Genomic DNA, 20,238 nt, shown 5'->3' with positions numbered 1-20,238 from the left:
CAAATTGATGTTTTGTATTTCAGCATAACATTATTCCAAATATTATATTTAGACGGTTGAAAACCCATACTGGGGTTGGTTGTAACGTATGTTCTTGCTTTTACAGTAGACAATGTTGTGGTGTGGTTTTTCTTTTTTTGTTGTTGTTGTTGTTTTTTTTAAATAACATAAAGTTTCTACTTTGTACAATGACAGTAAAAGTTGTATTTTTACTTTTGATGTGAACATAAAAGATACAGACCTATATATATTTGAAATGTTGGCCCATGCTACAAAATAATACCACAGCCTCCACAGAACCGGAGGACAAACAGTAAATAATTTAAATAAGCATTACATGGTGACATATCCCACATTTTGGTGTAAAAAAAGTAGAAAGATCCTATAGGATTTACATGTGACAACCAACCCCCAAAACTATGTGACAACCTGCCCCAACCAGACTTTACATGATAATTTAATTCTCTCAGTACTACTGGGAGAACCTTCTGGTTTTGTTTTTACACCTTACACCTTTACATGCTTTTTGTTTAACAAAAGATAACCAGTATCTGGTTTTATTTAACATAGCCACCAGTTCAAACAAACTCCAATACTACTAAGAGTTATAACATAAATACAAGATATGCATTTTTTACTTTGGGTATGAAAAAAAAAAAAAAAAAAAAGTGGTAACCTTTACGTTAGATGCAACTGACTTCAAATTATAAGATAGTTTTCTTCCAGACAGTAGAACACATATTTCAGTGTTAGTATCACCTGTCTGCGCCATCTAGTTTTATTGGTATGAGCACTGTAACAACTAACCCATGTGACAACCAATCCCGGTCTCCCCCACCTTATTCCTTGTTTTCACCTCAAAAAGTCTACAAATACAGAGGGGTTCCATGAAGGATATTGGTATATTAATAAACTATTACTTTACTGTTCCTTCTTTTGATCGCAATATATATTTTTAAATAGTTCCAGAAATATATACAGTACCTATTCTGGCTACCCTGTCAACAGATGGCAGCTTTCCAGTGATTCCTGTGTGGCTGTCATTGATTATACCTTTGGGGGTAATTAATGTTTCAGTAAATAAGATTCTAAATCCAGGTTCCTGAATGTGTCATGACCATAATCCGCTGGGTGTGAAAAGTAAATACCGAAGTGATTTCTGAACCTGGGGACAGAGCGGTGATTAACGTTTGTTTCGGCTCCAGCAAATTTGTATAATAGTCACAAGTAAAGGCCAAGACAGTAATAATAATTTAAAAAAAAAACCCACAAGTTTAATGTCAACAAATAATAATGCTATAATTGATATACTGAATAGACCTACTATTTGTTTTTTCAACATTTTTTTTTTTTTTGAGCCAAATATTTTCACAGATAATGTGGGAATGTCATTTCCATTCCACTGTATACATTTTGAACGTTGGCCTTTGTGGAGATAAGGGTTCACAATTCATAGAGACAAAATAAAACTGTATGACGTATTTCCACTTATGGGTTTGGTAATGTCTTTATTTTAATCCTGGATTAAGGGAGTTGCCTTTGTTTTATGCCGTTGATTAGAATAAGCCTGCACCAAACCTTTCATTTTCCAAAACATGTACCAAATAATTAGGAAACATAGTTCTTTAAAGGCAGGAGTAGACGCCATTAAAAAAAAAGGTCCTTAGTTTTCTGTTACTGCAAAAGTCACACAATGGTTTAAGTTCTTGTTCAACTTAGTTTCCTCAAAATAAACAAATAAATACATTTAAAAAACACAATAATATGGTTTCATAATATAATTCTAAGTTCAATAAATCACTGGGTGTTTTTTTTTTTTTTTTTAACAGGACTCGCAAGTGGTTAAGCAGTGGGAAAGTATTGCCTATTTAATTCACCTCTTTTGAAAATGGTGAGATGCAGGCCTTTATGCAGGCCTTTATAACGAAAACGCTGTGCCTGCGCCCGCTTTTCATGTCCCAAGTAGAAAAATGTAGGCCGCTTTTTTTCTAAAAATTGAACATTGAAAAGCGGCCACTTCAGCAATAACGAAGCAGTCCCAGTTCGTTTAGGAGGCTTGGTTCAGTGCTATTGTAGATGCAGCAATACACAGCATTTTCCTATAGGCATCAGTTTGTTTTCTAATTCAATCAGGGCCTTTTTGTATTGGGTAGCACGACCACAGGTAATTAATGCAATGCTGGAATACATTAGAGTAAGAGGTGTTAAGATTTTTGTCAACTGCATGTTCTGCATTCATATAAGTGTGTTGTAAAGCAACCCCAAAATAGCCTAAAAAAACAGAAGCTTTGTTGGGGCATGCTTCTTTCCATGTGCGTAAAAAAAAACAAATGTTAAAAAGTCCAAAGTCTTCCATATTGTTTGTTAATACATTAACGATTACTTTTTATTGAGATAACAATATGTATTACCAGTGTTGTTTTACACCAAAAACAGCCTACTGTTATTACATACTTTTAAGGCTTTCTGTGTACTTCTGGTATGTCCAGGTCGTTTCAGCAGTATGTAGACCACAGCTGTTCTTCTTGAAACCTAAATTCCCATGAAGATTGCTCCAGGTCCTACCAGTAATCAAAACGCAATTTTTAAAATGACTCAGCCTTTCAAATCAGGTTTTGCTTTTACTGATAACATGTTACAAGAAATACATTTCATACAACATGTCACCATGGGCAAATAACTGTGATAAATAGGTTATACAAATAATTTACACTAATATCAGAAGGTTTCGTGTGTTCTTTCTTTTTAGGGGGGGATGTTTGTAAGAAATAAAATCTAAAAAGAGTATGCTTTTACATAACCAACACCAAAAACATTCACAGACATTCAATTTCAGTAATTGTTATTTTATTATTATTGTTATATTGCAAGACAGCCAGCACTAGTTTAGTTTATATATATATATATATATATATATATATATATATATATATATATATATATATATATTATATATAATAGTGAAATTCTCACTTAGTTGTTATAAAACATACATAGCTTTTAAAGCAATTATGTGCATGTACCAGACTACAGCATTTGCAATGTTTAAACAATTCTTTTTACACTATACATACTTGCCTTTTAAAGAACATTTGCAGTATACTAAAAGCAAACATTTATTGCGTGTGTGCGATTGTTATTCTTTAAACTATGTTGAAGACCACAAACAGATAAGCCCCCTTTGTCATTAGTAGTTGAAGCAGTTGGCAACAATTCCAATATGGTGACCATATACAAAATACTACAATCCCCTCATTCAAGCGGCTCTTTATTGTAATGTATCTGCAGAGTCCATTTGTGTACGTTAAAGACTTTTTTTTTTCCTTTTTTGTTAAATTCTTGTGTGGTTACATTCAAGCAATAAACATCAACAGCTCAAAGTATAAACATTTCTACAGATTAGCAGCACTCTTTAAAATAGCTCGTTAGCATCCGATTCTAGAAAACAGGCTTTTTGCACTTAAGGGATTAACTACTTAGCAGGTTTGTACAATTGTAATAATAACCCTATATTATATATTTTTTTTTAATATCCAGATTATAAAGAAAGTAAGATTTTGGGGTCCCCTAAACAATTCGTAACAAGTCTTTATGACTCCTGTCCAAAATAACTTGGTGGCAACACAATGGGCATCAGTCTGGGACTGTCTTAAATCTAGTAAAATAATATCTAATATAGTTGACATAATATAAAAAAAAAAAAAAAGTCTGCAAAACCAACAGCCTGTCTCCACAACAGATTGTACTGATAAAATATTAATATCCAGTGTATAAAGTCTTATACATTTATTACTATACTTAACACAACCCAATTTACCTTGAGTATGTCATGTCACTATACCCCATAATATTAGAGAAACATCAGTAAGTAAAGGGGAACTGTATTGTTTGGTTGGTTATTTCCAAGACATTTATCATTATTGTACAATTTACATTGTAAATTAAGCGCACGTCTTTGATGAAAATATTATAAAGCAGTGAAAAGGGGTTTTTATAATACATATACACTTTTTAATCTGAGGCCAAATATCCACTAGGAAGAAGTAAGTATCCAAACTATTCACTTCTATTTATACTTTTAGATATTCTTACGGCTCAAATTTTAAAATGCACTTATTTTTTTAATTCAAAGTTTCATCACAGCTTCATACCCCTCTATTACCAATGGCAACCACTGTAGTACTATAAGAACATCAGGTTCATATACTGAGACTTCATACAGGAGAATTGACTTCATGGTTTGTGGCAGAAGGACAACATGGGTGACATTTGGTGCAAGTAGATACCAAGGGCTTCTTCTAACCAGCACTCCAATAGATATAAAAAACATGAATTTATTGTTTCTTTAATGGCGTACATCATGTCTACATGTATATTTTCCCCACTCATGGTCCAGTTCATTAGACAGTAATATATTCCTTAAAGGTGACAGTAAGACAGTTTGCAGTGACGTCAGTAATTATGATGTTTCCAAGGAATGGTTTAAAACTAGATGCAGGTTCTTCCTTCTCTTCCTGCGTCTCCAAAGGCTCTTTTTCCTTTGTTTCTACCTGCACTGGTTTGCAGGTCTCCATCACAGCTCTGGGCTTCACAAAACTTAAGTCTATAGGTTCTTCTGGGTTTGACCCATCAAACAAATAGTCCGGTACACTAGTATGGTGGTAGCTATTCAGGTGAAGGTCCATTGGCTTCTCCTGGGGTAGCTGTGGCATGCTGCTGGGTGTGCTTATGCTCCTAGAAGCGAGAAACTTTTTGAAAACTCCTCTTTCCTCATTTGGTTCAGAGAGATTACGTTTCCTGGAATGAGACAGATTTATTCCAACATCATTCCTTTTCTGGTCCAGTCTCGACAGAACACCCATTTCAAAGGGCCAAGGTATTAAATTAGGTTTGGTGGTAAGCTGAAGAGGTTGGTCATCTATCAGTTCTGCATTATTTCGAGTCTCATTACTGTCTTTTTCAGTGTTACCATTATTTCTTATCCCTACTTCATCATTTTGGGAGTGTCCACTTTCCAGTCCAGTAGCAGCACCAGCACTTGTTGGCATTTGTTGTTCTTCATCTTTGTTACTCCTATCTTCCAATCTATATGAATCGGCCAACTCAGTCCTCTCTGAGACATTTCCTGAAATGTCTACCTTTCTGTCCTGGTGGCTCATTTCATTGTCCCTGGATTTAATCTTTGCCGACTGCATTCCATTCTCCATATATTTGCTCATGACAATGACGATTCTCCCATTCTTGTTTTTGTTTTTCACTATTTTCAATTTACTTCCAATCCCGTTGCTCTTTGCATCTTCTCTGGCAGCATTGGTAACTCCATTAGAGTTCAGAACTGGATCTCTTCCAGTTAAATGGGCTGGAAGCTTCTTGAGCTCCACAGACAGGTCTTTAACCTGATTAAGGCATCCAGTCTCTTTGTTGTGAACCCACGTCTGCTGCAGAGTGGGAGACAGATTACGACTGTGGTCCAAATGGAGCTGACTGCTGGTCTCTCTTAGCCTTTGGTACTGAAGGTCATACATTTTGGGGTCTGGTTGGTAACGGTGATGCTTTTTGCTGTTAAGCTGGTAGTAATATTTCTTCTTGCTATTGGCCTGTTGCTCGACTTGGGCCTCATTACTGTTGGGTTGGTACTGGTGGTGCTTCTTGCTGTTCAGCTGATACTGCATTTTGTTCCCTGGGATAGTCTCAGTCTTGTGCCTGTTCTCATCATCCAGGGAGGTTTCCTGGAGATCCGAAAGGACACTAGAACGCAGGGCAAAGGAAGGAATCTGGAGATCAAGAACAGGATAATTGTATTATTTAATTTGGTAACAGGGAAAACAGGCATAACTTGAAACACATACAATCTGAATAAAACTAAAGATACTCAGGTCGAACAGACTTATGTTTTAAGAGCTGCTCACAAGTTGTCAAGATGCTTATTTTGTTGTTGTCTAAGGCCTGTCCCTGTTCTTAAAATGACCTCACGTCTATGTAAATTCTGTAAAATCCCAACAGTACATTTCCCTGTGTTGGTAAAGCAGTGCTTGTTTTTTTTTGTTTTTTTTTTTTGGTTTTTTTTTCTGGGTCTGCAAAGCTTGACCTCTTTCTTGGTGATGAGGAAAGAATTTGTCCTGCTGGGAAACAGTAGCAGGGTGATTAAAAAAAAAAAAAACACACACTATAAATGGCCAGTGGTTGCTTAAAAACACATGACTACTTATGGCTCCCATATATTTTTAACCTTCCCTTCCCCTCCCCTCCCCTCCCCAGGGTGCACTTTCAAGGCCATTAGGCTCACATATCAAGGATTGTTACAGGTCTTTGTTCCTATGACCTTAGTGCACCAGGGCCAGTGTCATGCCAGATCACCAATATTATATGAGACATCCATTTATAGCTAAATCAACACCAGGAATAGTCTCAGTCATTATGGGATGCAGTATCACTTTCAGGCCTGCTGATTACATACACCACTGTACATTTCTTATTACAATAAATGTAATATATACCCCGGGAACCACATAGGATGGGTACCCACTTCAACCTGAAGTAATCAATGTCGGTCATTACCTGAACCACGAGGTGTTTGGGTTTAGGGCCACGTTTGCGGTAACCCATAAGCTGTTCCTGTCTTTCTCTGTAGAGAAACAAATAAACAGACAATAAGGCTGAATGAAACACCACTCCTTCAATCTACTGCACATTGGAAAGTGGTTTTCTGCATAATAACACTCTTCCATTGACCCACAACTAAAATACACATGCATTTAAAGAAACAACAACCTGGAAATGAAAACTGTAAAAGCTGGAATAAACATGATATTTCCTCTGCCTGCTTTACAGCAAAGTACAATGTAGAGATACAATACAAAATCTGTCTGCAACTCAGCTAATTTGAGAATTGGGTTAAGTACCATCAAAATATGTTATGTGCAGTCGCTGTCCAAGGCATTTAGCTAAGATAATGAGACCATTTTAGAACGTTTGGAATTAGACACTGCTACATGATTTATATTTTGAATGCTTGATGGCGATTAAAGTCTGAACTGTCCTACATCACATGGAGGGCAGCAACGTAAAGTGGCATGAGGAGTCACAGCAAAATTTCTACTCTGCCATTATGCTTTAACCTTCATACTGTAGTTACAGTGGACAATGTGCACAATACCAATCATAGGCATATAGGACTCAATATCTTAAACACACACACACACACACACAGTGGGCATCACTGCAAATCTTTATAAACTAAAACCTCCAGTGTTCTTTTCTTTGATATAGCCGCATACTGCTAACTTCAGACAGGAAATAAATGCGCAGATATTAAACAGTGCGAACCAAACGATGATACGCAAACCTTCACTTTAACATACAACCGGATTTAAAACTACACCAGACAATTATCAAAGAGTACAGGGCTTTGCATTGAATGCAGAAGCGGTATGTGGGCGCCACCACGCATGCGCACCTACAATTCGTGATCCATTAATAGAATGCAGTAAAGTAGTAACCCTCCATGTATAGGTCTGTTTAAACCCTAGCATAGAACGGCTTTCTAAATTATCCATATAAGCACTCTACTTGCACACATCTACCTAATGTTATATGTACACAAAAACAAATACAAAGCAGAAAATCTAATATTTTATTCGCGACTTTTCGGGCATACATCTCCTTCATCAGCTAAAAGTTCTACTTTAAAAAATCTGTTCCGAAATTTTAAAAAAAAAGTAAAAGGAGGCTATCGAGTTGGCTCCAGACTGTGAATGGTTAACTTCTGGCTTTCTGTATAAGCTAGAGGAAACACACTGTACAGCACACGAACGCCCTCTGAGGAGCCATGATTATGATATGATGATGGTTCACTGCCCCAGGCACAACGCCAAATACAAGCTACCTGAGCAATGCACGTCTAGTCTATATAAAAAAAGACACTAGTGAAGTATTAAATAAATTAAACAGTAAGACACAATGTAAATACCGTATTGTAATAGTAACAAATAGCCTATCCGTAGTCCAGACACGCGCATGCATTCGTAATCCATGCATTTATTTATTTTTTTAAACATAAGTTTCCAAAGCTTAACTGTATTTAATGGTAGAAACCGCATACTTTTGTTTAGCAGTGCGCTTTAAACTTTGCTGTGACGAAGCGCCTTCACTAAGCAAATCCCAGTAGACTATCCACATCCTTACTGAAAAAGGAATACTGCATCTCTCATGGTTTCAATTTTAGAAGTACGGTTGCACACAAAAACTAAAAAAAAACAGCCTCCAAGCAAGACAACACGAAGAAGCGAATTGGCTCAGATTTAAAAATAAATATTTTCGCTCGCCCACCCCCTTTATTTACCATATAAGGTTATAATGCCGCTGCCTGTCTCACCTGTTTTGGAAAGCAATCAGGAGTCTCGGATCAAGGATGTTTTCCTCTGGCTCCCACGTGTTGTATCTATCAAGGGACAGAAAAAACGACAAACACATCAACAATCTGCTTCATCACCGTTATCACTGCAGAAATCTCAACCGTGTCCTTCCAGGACCAATTCTTTCGAGACAGGTAAACGCACATTGCACTCGACCTGCGCACCCCCGCATAAACCCACTACCCACGTACATTTTGCAATATAAATAAAATAAATTAATAAACGGGTCTTTGTTTTACTTTTGTGCAAAACGATCACACTCTTCTGTGTATTGTTAAGGGTCTTGTTCCAGAAACATCCATCTCTTAGAAATGTGGTCAATGTAACTTTGCTACGCAGTTTACATCCCTGTGCCCATAAAATGTAAGACCAGCCCACTTATCTGGAGACTACGCACAGTTTAGAAACTAAAATACCTGAATGACAGTAAAGTAAAAATGTACAGATAAATAAAGCAATTCAAAAGTTGTTTTTATTCTTTATAGCAGCCTGTGTGACACCCGTAATGTTGCAAAATAAGTAAAAACAAATGCGCGCCTTATTCTATATTGTGTTATATATATATATATATATATATATATATATATATATATATATATATACATATATATATATATATATACATACACACACACACACACACACACACACAGTATAGATATATGTTTAATACAATTTTGTGGAGCCAAAATCTGAATAGAGGGAAGCCATTTTAACCGCAGCCTTACACATCTGTAGCAAATGAGGAATAATTAAAATAGGATTAGCTCCGCTTACATTTTCTAGCCCTTCGCATAAATTAGTGATGGCATCCGTGTGCAGAAAAAACAACCCAGCACAGGCGAGCTTTTGTAAAACTGAATGTCAAGGCGGGTGTACGGTCTAGCTACTAGCCGGGTATAGTAATAAATGCAGACTTACTTGGGAGACCAGCCTCTCCATTTCACCAGATATTCAACTCTTCCCTACAAAAAAAAAAAAAAAAAAACACACACACATAAAATTAACAAATGTACGAATGAAGCAGCGGCACTGAATTTGCCAACATCAGCTCGAGCACATATCCTACAGTTTATTTTATTGCTGGTTTCTGTGGCTAAAGAGTCTGCATTACACACACGGCCACTAACCGCACACGGACAGTTTACCTTTCTTATTCGCTTTTTCTCAATGCTTTCCACGGCAAAGACGTGCTCTCCCGCCGCTGGTAGCTCCATGCTTTTGCACTGGGCGGTCTGTGCCGAGCTGTAAGGATGAGAAAGAAGCTATTCACTTTCACAAGCTCTGGTGTTTTGCTGGTAATTTTCCTCCCCTGCTCTGTAGCTCGTTTTTTTTTTTTTTTTTTTTTTTTTTTTTTTTTTTTTTTTTTTTTTTTTTTTGTTTTTTTTTTTTTTTTTTTTTTTTTTGGTAAGAAACCGAGACACCATTCTTTGGCTCCTGTGACTCGAGAGTCAACGACGACGTCGTAACGAGTACGTTTATCGACCGCACTGCAGTCAAACCTCCCTCCACCCCCCACCACAACTCTACAGTTTTTGATATACCCCACGTCGAGAAGAACTTTGCCGTTCTCCCTCGGTGGCCACCGAAATATATTATTATATATATATATATATATATATATATATATATATATATATATATATAATCATAATTTACAGAAGGGTTGAAACAGAATAAACAATAACACAAACCGTACACCCAGGTTAGCCCCTTTAGATTGGAGAGTGTTTTTATAGGCTACTACAATAAATAAATACACCTTATATATGTTATCGCCCTCCACGGTTTTTTGTAATTAAATAATTGGCCATTTTAGGTCGATTTTTAAAAGATTGCTGCCAGGTGTTTCGTTGATGCCAAGGCAAAATAATAATAATAATAATAATAATAATAATAATAATAATAATAATAATAATAATGTATTTTGTTTCATTTAAATGGAATGCTCTTCATTGTATTGGAGAGGGGTTTCAGTTGATTTCACAATTTAAAATGAGCCGACCTATAGGGTTATGCTAAGAATGACATTTAAATACACAGTATTTCCGAGAAATTGCTCCTTTGTTAGGATCACCAGTCACCCGTGTTTATAAATTGTCAAATTGCATGTTCCTCGTGAAAGTCACGGAACGAGTGACCTGAAGCATGTTTTAAACTGTGGTGATCTATTCAATAAAAAAAAATAACAATAAGATTGACAACTAATGAAATCATTCGGATAAAAATACAAAGTTGGGTATACAAACATTGGGTAATATGGGGCTTTAACACGTGCGTTAAATTAACCAATTATGCTTCTACTAGAGACAGAAATTATTTAAAAAATGTAAATATAACAGTGCAATTATTTAGGGTCTAATCACCCAAGCACGGTATTGGCAGATATATATAGTTCCAGTTAGGCAAATCTGATGTTGTAAGTTTCCACCAACACAAAAGTTAGAATATAACACAAACAGGGTCATTAAAACTAATACGAATAAAAAAAATGCATTCAGTTATTTAGTTAGCAAGAACGTTTCCAATGAGCTACAATAATAATTTATCAAACTACGTTTTATTCTGGCCATTTTTATTTGTACTTATTTTGTTTCTCGGTTTTTTTGTGAAATTCGTAAATGTGTTAAAAATGTATGGGAACCGCATATTGATTTTCTTCAGATTAACTTTATACCCAATACCCAATGACCAGACCTGCTTAGAATAAAATCACTTTAAGAGCTTTGTGTGAAGCATAACGTACCGTCTTTGGTTTATATGGAAACGTACCATGCTGATACCAGCCATACCCACTATCATGAAAGATATGTAGGTCAGTATACTCGGACCCACTGGCATTTCATGTAGGTTCATTTTTAATGCCATCTGAAACCTCATGAGCACCAATGGCAAATTAAACACGTTGTAACCCACATAGGCTTTATGTATTGTGTCATTCCAAATGTGGCTCTTGTATAGAGGCTATCAAATACCATTAACCATAATTGAAAAAGTCAGATCTGCCTATAGTATAAGATCAAATAAAGTGGACATAATTAGTTTAGATACTGCTTGCCCTAAGCTATCATTGAAGTGGACGAGCGAGATAGAGAGCGCATAGGGGGAGAAAGGGATATATGCATTTCTAGATGCAGCTGGTGCACAATTAGTATAATAATTAAGATAATTTCCCGGTTTACACACTTGTGTTATTAATCAGATTGATGTTATTGGATTTTTTGCTTTAGGGGAAAATGCAATCAAATTTGCATGAATTTGGTGGCGAACATTTACCGGTTTTTGAGTATGAATCCCCATGAGTTTAACCATGCTTCTCGAAATCCAGCAGCGAATGGGTTAACTGCAACATACGGTTTGTGCAGGCAGCAATCAGTAACCTATTAGAAGACAGCAACGTACACAGCCAGCGCTTCCATATAAGGAAATGTCAAGCGAGCTTAATAAAAACATCAGCCTTTTTATACATTTGCTGGTACTGTGCAAAAACATATATTACAAGCAATTAGAAATTTATCCGATGAACGAAATTCTGCATAGATGTAATTCTCCCTGGATTTATATTGGGATTAAAAATTCAGTAGCGCCGCCTGTTCTATAGCTGTCCACATTCAATGTTCTGTTACAACAAAGACCAGCATACATCGGTATTCAAATCATTTTCACGGTTTAACATAAAACACTCTATATCTACAGTACAGTGTGTACACGGTCCTTCAATTCAAACAGTTACACAGTCTTTTATTTCGATTTTTATAAGTGAAACACGTTATATATCTTTCCTGATATTGTTCAAGTGGGGAGTCTCACACGAACTGGAATCTCCTTGCTCGCTCCACACTTTACATTTTCATTGTCAACTATTCAAACCAGTTCAGATTTGTTACAATATTTACATGCAGACTACGTGAGCTATTCAATCAGAAACCATTGGGGAAATCCACTGGATTTTATGCGCAGAACAATTCGTTTTATAAATTACAACCTAATTTAATAGTGGCGGGATTGAGAGCCAGGGAATCTAATTTTGGATGTAGGAGACTGCTTATTAGTGTAGTACATGAAGGTTCAGTTGAACCTGGATAATCACATTATTATTTTATATATGTTCCAGGAAATGGATAATAAACACACTGCCCAGAAGTTAGTGCCACGTACAGGTACACGTACGGGCACACGTACAGGAATACCGAATATACACGAAGGTGTCAGGTCTTTGCGCAGAAGTAGAAGACAAAATAGTCATATTATTCCGGTCGGTGGCAGTCGGCTGGAAGATCTGCTCAAATATTAGCTTTTACGGTATGGTACTTTAGCTTGGAACACATGGAGATTTTCCAGAGAAAAAAAAGAATGAAACAAAGAAAGAAAATGAATGTGGTGTGTAATGGATTTGCTATCCTTTTTATCATATGAATTGCAGGCAAAGGAAATGTATAGATAGAGTTACATTTCCCCCCAAATGTACATCTGTGTTTCTAGTACAGTCACATCGACGCGTGTTGCTCATTTCCTGTGCTAATCAAACCACGTCTTAAACAGTTTCTAAATTGCAATACAGTAAATTCATGACTGTCGTCCCAGGAAGCTGATTCAACACCGACGCTGGCACAAAGAGCTTTAAACCTCAGTCATACCTCCATTGTCAGGGGACATAAACCGCTAATGTGGCACACGATTACAACAGAACTGTGGCACTTGACAATTCACAGTGCGGGCTCTTCTTTTTAGCAATATACAACGTTTCCCCTAAATTAGATAAACCAAAGATTGACAAACAATAACAACAGCGTCTGCGTAAATGGATTGGTCAGTAAGAACAGTTCACCTCTCATTTATGAGTCGCGTTATGGTTGTTTGTACTAGTGTGTCGCTGTGCAAATTGAGAATCCAGGTTTTTCTGGAATTGTGCATGAAGCACCATTCCAAGGTCGATTCCTCTAGGAATCTGCATTCGTTTCGGGGAAGATACTTTTACTGGTCAATAGTTACGAAATGTTAACATCGCCAGGTTTGTGTATCCACGGCACGGTTTATAGGACATATACAGCACATGTGGCATATATAGCACGCAATATATTAATTTACTAAGGAAATACGTTTATGTTTAATTATATTATAAAACAAAAAACACAAACAAATACATTTTATAACGGTTGGCATTGTTGCTAGGGGCCATTGCGTTATTACGCCAAAGAAATGTTAAACTGCATTTGAGTACTAAAATACACAATGTCATTTTATTAATACAGATGTTCACCGGGAAAGTAGCCTACCGTAAAAACAGTTTATATATTCAAGCTGTTGCAACTACCTATTATAGTGTGGCCGTACCTTTTTGAAAGGATTGCTTTGTAAAACGTTTAAAATACAAATAACGATAACAAAAACCCATCGAAAGGATGTGAGACTTATAAGTTCTACTCTGGAGAGAAATTCCGCATTTCTGGAGCATAGCTAGCCAACCCTCGACCTCCTGCTGTGCTCAGTTTAGTCCCAGTAATAACTATAAACGAGTTCTCAGAGGGGTAACTTGTTAGCATCTCTGACAAGTACACTGGCTTCATGCCTGCAGGGCAAATTTGTAACAGATCGGGACCAGGGGCTTCCAGTCAAGCCATGCATTATGCTTAGCTATATTGGGTATAGTAGCTATAAGTGGCAAGCATCTTGAAATCCTTGCAGATTTAACACTTTTTTTTGTTTCCCTCCAACACCACCTGTAACAAATGGTACAATTTTGGAATATTGTACCTTGGTGATACATCATATAAACACACCCCAACTTAAAGATAAGATGGGAATAACTGTCAAGATAGTAACGATTATTCTCTGATACGGATACACAACCAAAGAAATGATTAAACTACAAAATGTCTCGCTGTAAAATGTTTGTGCTTGTTATTGTTAAACTAAGTCATCCCAATGCTCTAATATATCTCTGAATGCTCTAAATATCTAAACAGGGAACTGGTTGTCCATTTGCATCTAAGGGGGTTGGGTTATTTTATATAGCGCCTTTCATAGTGGACCACCATTACAAAGCGCTTTACAAGATGGAGTAAATACAAGAAAATCCATAATACTTCAAAAACAGAGAAATGCATAATACATGATATACAGTGGAAAGTATCTAATACATGATATACAGTGGAAAGTATATAATACATGATAGTAACAGTATAATTAATAATAATAATCATGACAATAGCACTGGCGTGTTTCTGCTAGAAGGCCGGGCTGGCAAGGAGAGAGGGGAGGCCTGCACTAAAAGAAAAATAAATCAAATGCTTGTTATACCGAGGGTGTTTCCGCAGTCCTTTTGAACCTGTGTCTAATCTGTTACTTAGTTCTAGTTCTGCACATAGTTTTAAAATAACTAGACACCTTAAGACGTTACTTCTATTGAATTGTAAGGTCTTTCTTATTTTGTTCCTGGAATATACACCATGTTCCCACGTTTCGAAGAACTGAGTTTGAAGTCCTGACTCATTTTCCATAAAAAACAATTAGCATATCATAATTGCAATTCAAAGCTATCAAACAAAACCCTTTAAACTGATGAGAGCTTGAGCATTCGAATTTCTGAATCATAATTTTAATAAATATTTTATAGGCGAGTCTTGCGTTTTAAACATACGCCTTCACGATGGTAAACACATGTATTCAAAAATCAGTACATTAAAAATAGATGTTCTTTATGTGTTTAAAAAATAGCCACAATCACATTCTCATTCACTTTCTCTCAGTGGTTTAATCTTCACTTACTTTACAGGTTATTCTGTCGATAAACATTATTAAATGTTAATAAAACTGATGTACTCATTTTTATCATCCCACCTGAGATGCAACACCATCTATTATTATAAATAATATGTGCTTCATTAGCATTCTGGAACTGTTGTATATTATTTCTCTTGATAATTGCTTGATAGGTGGGTGTATGGCATGTAATTCCTTTTGTGCCTTTTTGGGCATGTCTGACAATTTATTTCCAATTAATTTGCATGTGTTCCATGTCAAAACAGTAACTGTGAACCACATGGATTCCAGGGAAATGTTTGTCATTCATGTGACATGCCATTGGAATTCATTGTGAATTAGTATCATTATTTTAAAAACAGTGTTGTGCTGTACCATTTTAAATAATAATAATAATTTTTTAAAAAAACCTGAAGATTCTAATACCACACAACTCAACCATAGCTTTAAAAACTCAATCACCAGACTAAAAAGAAAGATAGTTGTGAAATTAGTCAAACCACTTCAATTGGAAATCAAACTCAAAATGCATTACTCTTTTTGTAAAATCTTGTTATAGCAATACGTCATTCTAAAAGACTTCTAGTAGTTATTATTTTTTTTTTTTTTTTGTATTTTAAGTCTGTTTTCCAGCCCTGGCCCCCAAGAACCCAGAACTGTCCAAAATTTTTGTAATACCAGTATTGCTCTAGTTTGTACGTTTATTGCAGTCTGGTGAGTAACACAGCCTCCCGGGCAATGAAAGTAGCCGTACACATTGTTTGAAGTCAGTGTTTGTCAGGTTGTTTGTATAAGTCTCACGATAAATGCATAGAAAAACAATGCATGTTTAAGACAAAGATAGAGTCCCTGGTTTAAAAAAAAAACCTGAGCTGAAGGTGCTACTGGCTTAAATCAAACAGCAGTAAACGCTGGCAACAATTCAGGTCATTATAATTATATAGTGATGATATTAATGTGATATTCCATGAAATCATCATTTTCAACTGTTACTATTTTACCTCAGTGAAATGTTATAGACCAGGGGATCCCCCAGGATTTCAAATCCCTACTCGACAGACACTATGTGACCTTGGGCAAATCAGTTGGCCTAATGTGTTTTTCTAGTTTCTTTAAATCAGCTCTTGCATCTTAGTGGAGCTATTTTAGATACTACTTACCTACATACGTTAATGCTTACATACACACAATTATAAATGAATAAATATGTATGAATCTATGTGTTGACAAATGTAATCTGTGACGATTGATATGTCTTCAGTTTGCTGATGTCACATAATAACTACAGTACATCAAATTAAATAGGTCACATTTACATTTCAATGGAAATGAGTAAGATAATTGTTTTGCTGTAAGGCTGGTAGTGTTTTACCAGTGCCAAAAACTCTGCATATACCAGCTGTCAGCAAAGCAGGATCCTCAAAGAGAATGAATGCCTACTGTACATGCTGCAGGAATGCTGGTGAGCTAGTTTCACCTCCATTCTCTTGCTTCTATTTCTTGGATTGACTTGAAGGCAATCCATGTGCGTTAGGTTGGACTATAAACAAAACAGAGAGGCTGCTAGAAGAAAATAACCCCCATGTCAGTCTTGCATTTGAGCCCCATGTGCAAGATTTTTTCCCCCTTATTAGGCTGTATTGAAAATGTCTCCTTCATTTAAGCCTTTCAGTCGTGAATTATTTTTGTCAAAATTAAATAATATAATTAAAAAAGGAACTCCTTTATTGATAAATACATGAGAACAGGACAACATGTTGTACATATATTTATACACTACATCAGACTGGGACCTAGGAAACCCGTGAGGTTCCATCTTGATTTCCGAAGGCTATGTGTTAACAAGATAAGGCTGGACCTCGAGGTCCTGCCAGGATTGAAAAGGGATTTTTTTTTTTTGTTTAAGTTTAAATAGCCCAGTTAAAGAAATATGTTAAATTAGGTTAATTGTCATTTAAGAGTAAAGGAAAAAAGGTTGTGTAGTAAATTAAACACACTGTTTTATAATTTTTTTTATAATTTTTTTTATTCACATTTATCTGACCCACTTTCACCTCATGAAGGGAGATTTATAGTCTTAAAAACTAGGGAATGGGAGACTAATGATCATGGGGCCAAGGAACAGCAGTCAGCTCAGCAATGCTCAGGGCACAAGATCAATTGTTATGTCCAGTCTACTGAAGACAGAACGGAAGGAAGGGAAGCCAAATGAAAAACGAGCGCTGTGAAAAAGAATGACACAGATCCACATGAAGGAAGGCTGTGCTAGGAATCTTGTTTTAAGTGTAAATATTAAAAAGGGCCATGAGCAATTCTGTGAAGGCACAGAAAAAAATAAATAAATAAATAAATAAATCATCAATGAGAATTATCTAAATGACTGCAAAAATACAGTCTGTAGGGATAAGTAAAATCTGATGCATCATTTAAAGTCTGTAGAGACTAGCACATCACATAATGAGTATGATAAAAAATATAGATAAATCAGCATTTCTTTATTTATTAATGAATATGTTTATAACAATTCTGTTTTAAAAACATATTTGGTACTTTACCAGTAATATTTTTATACATTTGCTTTCTTCTTCTTCTTCTTCTTCTTCTTCTTCTTCTTCTTCTTCTTCTTTCTTCTTCTTCTTCTTCTTCTTCTTCTTCAACAATAATAAAAATACTAATATTTTGCTCAAATAGCCAGCTGTACGAAGTTTCAATAATGCTGTTAATAATAATAATAATAATAATAATAATAATAATAATAATATAATAATAATAATAATTAACCCACCTTACACCCATTTAGATAAAAGCCTGGGGCACTTCCATTATCAGCAATCAAACAGCAGGAGGTTTTTTGCATTGAAGCTGAGTGGCTGCAGCAGACACCTTGTTTGTAATAGAAGGGGGAGTTGGTGGATCAATAAGGAGCTAGGAGCTTACAATGAGAGACTGAAATTCAGCTGCAGGTTACCAAGGCAAATCTGTCAATACAGTATCGAACACTCCAGTCTGACTTGTCTGCTTCAAAAGCATTCTAACCCTATTCCACCAAATTAGATTCAAGCACAAGGAACTGTGTTCAGAATTTTCACCCAAGCAAGAGGAATTATTTACTGATGTTTTTTTGTTTTTTTTCTCCCATATGTTTCCTTTTTACACACACATGTTTAAATGTAGTTAGATTTTAAAACTAAGCTCCCTTGTGGCCAACAGAGGCTTGTTTACAATATATACATTTAGTCTACTGTCTACAATTATCACATTATCAAATTTCATTGTTTTACTTTTAAATGAGCATTTTAAATTGTTAGAAATGCTTGAAGGCTACACAGGACAGGATGGTGTGGTTGAACCATGCTACTTTTCTCCCTCCGTTTTCATTGCTTTTTCTTTTTCAATCACGTTACATACACAGTTGCTGATGTTGGTAAATGCTATATCTGCTGTGCTGTTGTAAATACTCATGCTCACTACATCTTTCTTTCCCTGTAGCGTTTGCAGAAGCTCAAAGCTATACCTTTAAATCAAACAAACACAGACAGGTGTCTGCACACGTTAAAACTAGAACCAAACACACAGTCGTTCAGGTATTTCAATCAATATGAGAACCTCAAGTTCTTGGTATGAGTTTATATTTATGAGATCAGTCATATACCATACTGTTTATGAACGCCATAGTGTCTGACAATCATACACAGTTTTACACTCAAATATAACATTGGTGTCTGTTTAGTGTAGTCTCTACTTTTTCAGAAAGCAGATTCATATGCAAGTGTGTTTATGGTTTGTTTAATCTCCAAAGGTAGTTTCTAGCAGTGGGGATACACATTTTGTCTTCTGTGGCATTCTGTGATCTACAGTAAGTATTCAGTAAATAACAGAGCTCTCCTTTAGTATGTGTTTTAGGTATGAGTCCTACATTAGCTAACACACATGTATACTTTCTAATGAATCACACTCACTCTTACTTCTAGACTTTCCAAGAAGCCTACACATACAAAATGTCTGTGTAGGATGAACCTAACTTTGTTCTTTTGGCAACCTGAATGCCCACACTGCGCCCCACCTTGTCCCACTTTCATGTCATATTGCTTCATGGTTCATCCACACGTTCAGATCACATTAGTTGTGTTTTGCAACCAGTCGTCAAACGCATTCAATGGGCTACTTCTCAAGCCAAGTCGACACACCCATTCAGCCTAGCCTGATCTCAGCACCTGATATCACACAAGTAGAGGAAACCGCAAAGATCACTTCTAATCAACATCACAAGCCAGAGGAGGTTGCCTTATATGGCTGCACAGTTGCTCACAAGTGGATGCAGTGATGTGACATGATGCTGCTGTATTTAGCGTATGCCACTGGTTGCAAAGCTTCGATGAACTCCGGGTAATGAGACAAGAATGCAACAAAGTATTAAATAGATTAATATAGCTAGCTCTTGCTATGACATTCAGCAATATGAATTTATAAATTACATATTAAAGCTTGGTTTATTTATTCAAATGATCTATTTGTTTACATATAGCAGGTAACACCAATAGCACTGCCTTTTTCAACACAGGCTTATTGTAACACGCTTGGTAACACTTTCACATAATGATCTGTTATAAACATTGAACAATACATTTTTAAATATGTTATAAAGACTGTTATAAACGATATTAGAAATGTATTACTATTAATAACAGGTTATGGCAAAAGCAGTATTGGAAGAACATATACAGTACAAGGCATTTATAAGAAACCATATTATTACAACTTAAAACTAGTAATGTGTCATGAAAATGGTATTGTAATAAACTTGTATTCCTTTTTAGCAATTGAAAAACCTTTAATAATGTACACATTTTACAAATGGAAATAAAGTGAGACTTAAATCTTTAGAAATATGTTCAAAATGACATTTATGTTAAAAACACCTTACTGTACATTCAAATACATAAATAAATAAATACAAAAATACAAATTATTTTATAATATAGTTTTACAATTCAGTATTATAGAGTGCAATATCCTTCTTGGATTTGAAATGTCTTTCCTGGCTTGATTTGCCTGAAAACAT

General features: G+C 35.8%; 1 protein-coding gene across 1 annotated transcript; it reads right to left on the bottom strand.

Annotated features, from left to right (window-relative positions):
• Positions 1-3,348: 3,348 nt before the first annotated feature.
• Positions 3,349-9,791, bottom strand: LOC121296545 (E3 SUMO-protein ligase CBX4-like). The gene is made up of 5 exons (XM_041222226.1): positions 9,563-9,791; positions 9,336-9,379; positions 8,375-8,440; positions 6,559-6,625; positions 3,349-5,774 (listed from the first exon to the last, which is right to left on the bottom strand). The coding sequence occupies exons 1-5, from the start codon at positions 9,629-9,631 to the stop codon at positions 4,401-4,403; spliced, it is 1,620 nt and encodes a 539-aa protein (XP_041078160.1). The 5' UTR covers positions 9,632-9,791; the 3' UTR covers positions 3,349-4,400.
• Between the last annotated feature and the right edge of the window lie 10,447 nt (positions 9,792-20,238).

Source organism: Polyodon spathula, chromosome 21, assembly GCF_017654505.1.
Source record: "Polyodon spathula isolate WHYD16114869_AA chromosome 21, ASM1765450v1, whole genome shotgun sequence".
NCBI classification, from domain to species: domain Eukaryota; kingdom Metazoa; phylum Chordata; class Actinopteri; order Acipenseriformes; family Polyodontidae; genus Polyodon; species Polyodon spathula.
Note: the sequence above shows the minus strand (reverse complement) of the source record. Positions and strands in the feature narration are given on the sequence as shown.

Bases quoted from the DNA above. Each gene is read 5' to 3' on its own strand.
- LOC121296545 (XM_041222226.1), bottom strand. From the start codon at position 9,631: ATGGAGCTACCAGCGGCGGGAGAGCACGTCTTTGCCGTGGAAAGCATT. The intron at 9,380-9,562 runs GTAAACTGTCCG...TTTTTTTTGTAG, and splicing joins AGAAAAAGCGAATAAGAAAG to GGAAGAGTTGAATATCTGGT. The intron at 5,775-6,558 runs GTAATGACCGAC...CTTGATCTCCAG, and splicing joins CCAAACACCTCGTGGTTCAG to ATTCCTTCCTTTGCCCTGCG.